General features: G+C 51.8%; 1 protein-coding gene across 1 annotated transcript; it reads right to left on the bottom strand.

Moving 5' to 3' along the window:
* Positions 1–766: 766 nt before the first annotated feature.
* LOC128899649 (olfactory receptor 14A16-like) lies at positions 767–1952 on the bottom strand. The gene is made up of 2 exons (XM_054179314.1): positions 1809–1952; positions 767–1722 (listed from the first exon to the last, which is right to left on the bottom strand). Exon 2 carries the CDS (start codon positions 1697–1699, stop codon positions 767–769), a length of 933 nt encoding a protein of 310 aa, XP_054035289.1. The 5' UTR covers positions 1700–1722; positions 1809–1952.
* Between the last annotated feature and the right edge of the window lie 6522 nt (positions 1953–8474).

Raw genomic sequence — 8474 nt, 5'->3', positions numbered from 1 at the left:
GAACTTACCATGATTTCCCTTCTTACACCCAACAGCAATTTATTTACATTCTACCACTTTCTGTTCAAGATCTGAGGAAAATTTTCTAGGCACAGCCTGAAGCTACCACAGAGAGAGAGAAGTTGCAAGCAGAAGTGAGAGAAGAAGAAAAGAGAAAGAACTGTTTATGCCTCTGCTCTCTGTGCCCATTAGTAGTCAACTTAATTCTGCACACCTCATCATCCTTTTCCTTTCACAGCCAATGGTCATTTATTTTACTTTCAGTTCTTGCAGTCAGGGACTAGGCTGAAGTTCCCCCTCCAAACTGTACTGCTGCTCCAGGATGATTGACCTGAGGCAGCTTTCCCAGGCTCAGAGCCAGCAAACAGGTTTGGACCTGCTCCTGCTCTGCTGCTGCTCCACATCTCTCACAGGAGGCCTCTGTCTGCAGAACAGTTCTGCCTACCCCACCCCTGCACACTCACATGGTTTAGCTGCTCACTGCTGCCTTCATCTATGGGACACTCTCTTGGGCAATTGGGAGACTGTCCCTGAAGTTCCAGCAAAGTCTTGGAAGAAGGATTTGAGGCAGGGAAGTGTTACTGAAAGGCCTTTGATTTTGTTTAAACAAACAAGGAGCACAGCTCCTCTTTCACAAACCCTGGGAGAGAAAAGAAAAGAGAGAGGAGATGACAGCATCCTCACAAGCCAAAATCCCCCACCAGAAGCAAAAGCTATAGAAGCCAGACTGGGCCTGCACTGAGAGGCATCAGAGAAGACAAAGAGTTTATTGCTTCTGAAAACACCCAGGGATCAGTTTGCTGAGGGCAGCCTTCAGCTCCTGGTTCCGCAGGCTGTAGATGAGAGGGTTCACTGCTGGAGGCACCACCGAGTAGAGAATTGCCATCATCAGATCCAGGAATGGGGAGGAGATGGAGGGGGGCTTCAGATGGGCAAAGAAGCCAGTGGTGATAAATAGGGAGACCACAGCCAGGTGAGGGAGGCAGGTGGAAAAGGCTTTGTGGCATCCCTGCTGAGAGGGGATCCTCAGCACTGCCCTGAAGATTTGCACATAGGACACCACAATGAACACAAAGCAAACAAAGAATAAAGAGGCACTGAGCACGATTAGCACAAGTTCCCTGAGGTAGGAGGTGGAGCAAGAGAGCTTGAGGATCTGGGGGATCTCACAGAAGAACTGCTCCACAGCATTGCCCTGGCAGAGGGGCAGGGAAAATGTATTGGCTGTGTGCAGCAGAGCAGTGAGAAAGCCACAGGCCCAGGCAGCTGCTGCCAGGAGGACACAAACTCTGCTGCCCAGGAGGGTCTCATAGTGCAGGGGTCTGCAGATGGCAGCATAGCGATCGTAGGCCATGATGGTGAGGAGATAAAGCTCTCCTGAAATGAAAATGACAATAAAAAAGACCTGAGCAGCACATCCTGCATAGGAGATGTCCCTGGTGTCCCAGAGGGAATTGGCCATGGATTTGAGGACAGTGGTGGAGATGTAGCCCAGGTCAATGAGGGCGAGATTGAAGAGGAAGAAGTACATGGGGGTGTGGAGGTGGTGGTCCCAGGCTATGGTGGTGATGATGAGACTGTTACCCAGCAGGGCTGCCAGGTAGGTGGCCAGGAAGAGCCAGAAGTGCAGGAGCTGCAGCTGCCTCGTGCCTGTGAATGCCAGCAGAAGAAAGTGGGTGATGGAGCTGCTGTTGGACATGGTCTGTCTCTGGGCATGGAGGACTGTTGGAAGAGGAGAAGACATCACAGAGGTTAGGACAGAATTCCTTCAGACAATTCCTTGGCTATTTCCCAGACAATCCTCTCACATTTACTTCTCCTTCTTTGCAGGAACTTTGTGCACTCCAAGCTTCACAGCCTTGCAGGCACCCCAGCAGGAGGCAGCTGTCATGTCCTGTGTCTCTGATGGTGCAGATGGGAAGCTCTGCTCTGGAGCATCTCCTGCCCCTCTCTAGAAGAGAGAGATCCCAGAGCATACCTGGAGAAGCCTTCCCCTCCTTCCAAAGGTGACACAGCCTCTTTTTTCCCCTTAAATCCTCCAGGAGCTGCTTGCTCACCCAGGCCCAGAGCCTTCCCCGCCGGCTCATCTTTCGGCACATGGGGACCGCCAGTTCCTGTGCCTTCAAGAGCTCCTGTTTGAAGTAGGTCCAACCCTCCTGGACCCCTCGGTTCTTGAGGGTTGGTACCCAGGGAACTTTACAAATAAGTTTCTTAAAGAGGCTGAAGTTTGCCCTCCTGCAGTCCAAGGTGAAGGTTCTGTTGGTGCTCCTCCCTATCTCCCTGCAGACTGAAAACTTCACTATCTGGTGGTCACTGCACCCTGGGCAGCCTCCCACGGTCACATCTCCCACCAGCCCTTCCCTATTGGAGAGCAGCAGGTCAAGCAGAGCCTGACCCCTGGTAGGCTCACTTAACAGCTGCATCAGGAAGCTGTCCTCCATTTGCTCCAGGAATCTTCTGGACTGCCTCCTCTCTGCTGAATTAAGTTCCCAGCAGATATCTGGCAGGTTGAAGTCACCCACAAGGACAAGATCTGATGATCTTGAGACAGCCTCGAGTTGCTTATAGAATGATTTGTCAACCTCCTCATCCTGGTTGGGTGGTCTATACCAGACTCCAACCAGATGTCAGTTTTGTTAGGCCTCCCTCTGATTTTAACCCACAGGCTCTCAATCCCTTCATCCTCCACCTCAAGTTCTGTGGCAGAAAGTGACTCCCTAATATACAGAGTCACCCCTCCTCCTCTTCTCCCTCACCTGTCTATCCTAAAGAGCCTGTACCCCCCAGTATAGCACTCTAATCGTGTGTGTTGTCCCACCATGTTTCTGAGATGGCGACTACATCATAGTCACCCTGGTGGACCAGGACCTCCAGCTCCTCTTGCTTATTGCCCAGGCTGCCTGCATTGGTGTGCATGCACTGCAGCTGGGCTCCCGACCTCTCAACTGACCCTACCTTGTGCCCTACTCTTTCTTCTGCAGAGGGACCAATATCCTCACCCACCCCCTTCAGACCTAGTTTAAAGCCCTCCTAATGAGCCCTGCCAACTCTAGTGCTAGGACTCTCTTGCCCCTTCTAGATAAATGCACCCCATCAGGACCCAGCAGGTCGGTTGATGTAAAAGTTGCCCCATGATCAAAGAAGCCAAAGTTCCGCTGCTGGCACCATCCCCTGAGCCAATTGTTGATGGTGTGGGTTCTGTTCCTCTCAGTGTATTCCCCTGCCACTGAGGGAACTGAGCAGAACACCACTTGAGCTCCTGCCCCATCAATCAATTGTCCAAGGGCCCTGAACTCCTTCTTAATCGCCCTGGTGCCCTTCTTGTCAATCTCATCACTCCCAGCCTGTATTACCAGTAGAGGGTAATAGTCAGAGGGATGGATCAGCTTGGGGATTCTCCTTGCAAAGTCCCTTACCCTTACTTCTCCTTCTTTGCAGGAACTTTGTGCACTCCAAGCTTCACAGCCTTGCAGGCACCCCAGACTCTGCTCTGGAACATCTCCTGCCCCTCTCTAGAAGAGAGAGATCCCAGAGGCTGTGGGATGTGGCAGCTTTACAAGCTCCACAAACTGCAAATCCATCCTCCTGCACCACAGACTCACCACACCCAGGGCTGGGAAGCTTTCTCCTCTTTGAGCTCTCAGCACCCAACCTGTCCTGGCTACCTTGAAGCTCTCTCTGCCTTCCTCATCTCCTTGAGATGCCCTGGCAGTGCCCACAGCCCTGCTGCCCTGTGCAGAGGAGCAGCTCCTGGGCAGAGCTGTCTCTCTGCAGTGCTGCCTGCTTGCCAGCAGCTCCCTCCAGCTCAGGAGCCTGGCCCAGCTCAGCAGAAGAGGACCAGCCCAAGGCATTTAATGACTCCTCTGGTGGCTTTGGTGTCGAGTCCATGAGTCTCAGAGACTGAGAGCAAGCGGAAGAAACCTCTCAGGAAGCCAAATGCAAACTGCCAACTTTGCTGGAGCCTTAATGGGTCCCACTGAGGACCATCACTGACAAAGCCTCCCCAGGGGCTTGTTAGAGCAGAAAAGCAGAAGCAAGGACTATAGGAAGACCAAGACAATATCAAGGTTGCTCTGATGCTGAGCAAAACTGGATGGGCTTGACCAAGCCAAAGGGCCAAGTCCTGCCCCCCAGCCCCTTGGAAGGGAGATCCTGTCCCTCAGACATGGCTCAGGGCTCTTCCTGGGGCAGTGGGATGTGAGGACGTGCAATGGCTGGAGCAGGTCTATGGTGTGACACTCCTGGGTGGGGCAGGGAGGCAATGAGGTCTTTGTGAATGAAGTTCAGCTACCTTCTGGTTGCAGAGACAATGGCCACAGCCATGGTGATGAAGAGGTCATCTCTGATGAGGGTGTGGTGGTTTGAAAGGAAAGGCTCTGCTTTTCCTCCCCCACTGAGAAAGAGACCACGGCTAAACCCAGTCGGGGAAATGAGATTATATTTTACAAGGAAACAGATTAGATGCAACACAACAAATACAGGTATTTTACAGTATATACAGGAATATACAGCAAATGAACTCAACCAGAAACCAGACCCCCCACAGAGGGGGCTTCCCCCTGTGCCCCCTTCACCCCCCTACCTCCCTTCTCCCCCAAAAGAGGTAGAAGAAGAGACAAAAAGGGAGTTAGTACAGCAAGCGGAGGCCTATGCACAGGGAGTTAGTTCTTATCTTTTGGCAAGAAGCCCAGAAGCAGATCCAGCCGAGAGGGACAGTGAAGGAAGGAAGACTGAGAGAAAGTTCCCAACTCCACTGGGTCCAATCTCTCCTCCCACAATCCTACCAATGAAATTCATTTAGAATACCAAAATGTTTTACAAACATTTAGCCAGTGTGCCCCTTCCTTAAAGGCACAGCGTCAAACGGCCACAGAGGGCTTTTAGCTTTGCCTCAGCCCTCAGTGGTCCCCACCACAGCCTGCACTATCAGAGTATCACAGCATCACAGTATCACTAAGGTTGGAAGAGACCTCGAGGATCATCGAGTCCAACCTGTCACCACAGACCTCACGACTAGACCATGGCACCAAGCGCCACATCCAATCCCCTCTTGAACACCCCCAGGCACGGTGACTCCACCACATCCCCAGGCAGCACATTGCAATGACGAACGACTCTCTCAGTAAAGAACCTTCTCCTCACCTACAGCCTAAACTTCCCCTGGTGCAGCTTGAGACTGTGTCCCCTTGTTCTGGTGCTGGTTGCTAAAGAGAAGAGACCAACCCCTTCCTGGCTACAACCACCCTTCAGGTAGTTGTAGAGAGCAATGAGGTCACCCTGAGCCTCGTCTTCTCCAGGCTAAACAATCCCAGCTCCCTCGGCCTCTCCTCACAGGGCTTGTGCTCAAGGCCTCTCCCCAGACTCCTTGCCCTTCTCTGGACACATTCAAGTGTCTCAATGTCCTTCCTAAACTGAGGGGCCCAGAACTGGACACAGGACTCAAGGTGTGGCCTAACCAATGCAGAGTACAGGGGCAGAATGACCTCCCTGCTCCTGCTGGCCACACTATTCCTAATGCAGGCCAGGATGCCATTGGCCTTCTTGGCCACCTGGGCACACTGCTGGCGCATGTTTAGGCGGCTGTCAATCAGCACCCCCAGGTCCCTCTCTGTCTGGCAGCTCTCAGCCACTCTGACCCCAACCTGTAGCTCTGCCTGGGGTTATTGTGGCCAAAGTGCAGCACCCGGCACTTGGACTTGTTAAATGCCATGCCATTAGACTCTGCCCATCTGTCCAGTCGGTCAAGGTCCCTCTGCAGAGCCTTTCCACCCTCTAACTGACCAACATCTGTTCCCAACTCTGATGAGGGCTTTCAGCCTTGCCAGTGCCCTCTGTGGTCCCCACCACAGCCTGCCCTGTGGTGTCCCATAGCTGCAGCTCTTCCTTTGAAGACACCCAGTCCTCTCTCCAAGTTCACCTCAATCTCTCATCCCCCTCACTGACATCTCTCCATCCTCCCTGCCTGTTCCTTGAAAGAGAAAGCCAAGGGCTGGGCCAGCCTCCCTCTGAGTGACCTCTTGTCCCACAGCACTGCCCTTGTGTGGTGAAGAGATTATCAGTTTATGAAAATGAAATATTAATTATGACAATTAATTTTTATTGTTGCAAATTATTGATAAGTAATTAATCACTGTTTAATATACAGATTCTAGTGCACAGTTGTGAAATATCCCCCACAACTGGCTTAGTATTTACAATTTGAAACCAATTAGAATATTTGCAGAATTAATTTCAATTAACGGAACTAAGGCTGCCACCAGATGGAGACTTAACAAGATGCTGGCAGCTTAACTACAGAGAGATTGCAATGTGTCAGAGGCAATTCGAGCTGAAGCTTGAGCAAAACATATCGTGCATTAGACTGCATGTTAGTGAGTGCAAAGCATGTGAAAGATACACCCTCTCTCTCTTTGCAGCAAGGTTAGTTGCCAGGCTGCGGCAGGCTGCTGTCTCATGGGGCTGGCACCCTGGGGGTGGCACCCTGGGGCGGGTCCGTTCTGGGGAGAGCTCCCCCTGGCTGGTGGCTGTGGGGGCAGCTTCTTCTCCTGCAGAGGGCAGGGAGGGGATGAATGTAGACCTTTGTCAGTCAGCAGGCTCCCTTAGCAGGACTCCATCAGTTCCCTTGAAGCAGTGGGGAGCAGTCCTGTGGAGCTGGCTTGGCAGGGCTGGTAGGGCTGGTTCCTGGACTGGCTACCGGCAACACCATACTGGGTGCAGGCTCTGCAGACCACATCCAACATCCTGCAAACAGAGCCAGCCTCTGCCTGACCCACGCTGAGCAAGGGAACCGCGGTAGCCCTGTGTGCACCGCTCATCCCCGACAGCTACAGCCCCGCAATGAGGACATCGCTCTGTCCGGCCAGCAGCTGTCCTGGACAAGCCCCATGAGCTGCAGAGGGAGTTGCCCCTCCGCCTCTCTGAGGAGCCATTTTGCTGTGCCCTGCAAACCCCTGGCAGCAAGGCTTTTCCCCGAGCAGGAAGATCTTTCTTAGGCAATGTGCCCCACGGACTAAGTTGCAAATACCTCCAAACGTTTCCTCTGGAAGGCACCAGGGACTTTTAGTCTGGCAAAAGCAGCAGCCACGTGGCACAGCCCTCCACATGCTTGGCACTATTTTGGCTTTCCTTATCACAGCACATCTGTGGCATAATTTCTGGGTTGCAAATACCAACACCCTTAGGTCATCAGTAAACCAAATATTTTCTCATAAAGTTTCTGTTAAGGTTTGTGCCAAGCCGCTCTGCTTCGCTCACTTGCCGGTCCCCGGCCAGGCCTCTCTTTGCAAACTGAGTTCTGTTTCTAAATTTTCTAAATTTTCTGGTTTCTTTAAACTGCTGAAATTGATGACATATAAATACATTCTGTAGAGATGGTCCTTCCAGCTGAGTACTTCTACCTGTAAATATTAACTGGAAATAATTTTTGGCATAGTTTGTACATAAATCAATTATATTAAAACAGGAATTGCTATCTGGGCCTCTCATTCATAACTATAATATTTATAACAAACTTGAAGCCATTTTGTCTTGTCCCATCACTTGTTCCATTGGGGAAGAACCAACCCCACCTCACTCCAATCTTCTTTCAGGTTGAGGTGTCCCTTCAGCCTCTTCTCCAGGCAGAACCACCCCAGCTCCTTCAGCTGCTTCTCACAGCACTTGAGGTGGCCTCTGCTTCTTGGGGTGGGGCTGGACTGTGGTGAGCTCATTTTGATGAGGAATTAATTCATTACTCATACCACAGGTGCCAATAGGTAGTGCTTTATTTCATATGAAGGGCAGAAAAGGCTACACCATAGCTCTGCAAGGCACCAACCCCAAAGCAAGGCACAACCCCAGGAGTTACCCAGTGAACCCGAGAGCAGAGCCTGATCCCAAGCACAGCGCAGCTGACTCAGCCTAAACACCCTATAAGAAACACTGCAGTGCCGAGGGTCGTGACGTGGAGGAGCTGACTGGAGCTGACCGCAGCTGAGTGTCTCCCATCCAGGCAGGTGTCCTCCAGAGACCAAATCTTGTCTGGCTGGATCAGAGCAAATGGCAGCTGCCCAGTAGTGATATTCAGCTTTTTAAGGGTCCTGCATTCTGCAATGTGGGGCCAGGATGAAACAGGAGGCTGGGACTTGGAGCCATCCAAGTCATGCTAAGGGAGCCCACTGACCGGCAAAGGTCTATGTTCATCCCCTCCCCACCCCCCGCAGAAGAAGAAGCTGACCCCATCCCCACCATCCAGTGGGACCCTGCCCAGAACAGACTTGCCCCAGGATGTGAGGAATTAGATGGGATGTGCTGTATGAATCTTAGTGACTCTAGATACACAAACTAGTAAACACCTTAGAGAAGTTAGCACATCAAGTGCAGGTGGACAATAGTTGGAACCCCTTGGAGCCTTACAGTGGGGTTGGCTGTGGCTTCCAAAGTGTCTTTTAGGCCTCTGCCTTGTTAGTTTTATCTCCTTATGCTTCATCTGTTTT

Source organism: Dryobates pubescens, unplaced genomic scaffold (assembly GCF_014839835.1).
Source record: "Dryobates pubescens isolate bDryPub1 unplaced genomic scaffold, bDryPub1.pri scaffold_105_arrow_ctg1, whole genome shotgun sequence".
NCBI classification, from domain to species: Eukaryota; Metazoa; Chordata; class Aves; order Piciformes; family Picidae; genus Dryobates; species Dryobates pubescens.
Note: the sequence above shows the minus strand (reverse complement) of the source record. Positions and strands in the feature narration are given on the sequence as shown.

Excerpts from the sequence above, each read along its gene's own strand:
- LOC128899649 (XM_054179314.1), bottom strand. The coding sequence starts at position 1,699 with ATGTCCAACAGCAGCTCCATCACCCACTTTCTTCTGCTGGCATTCACA.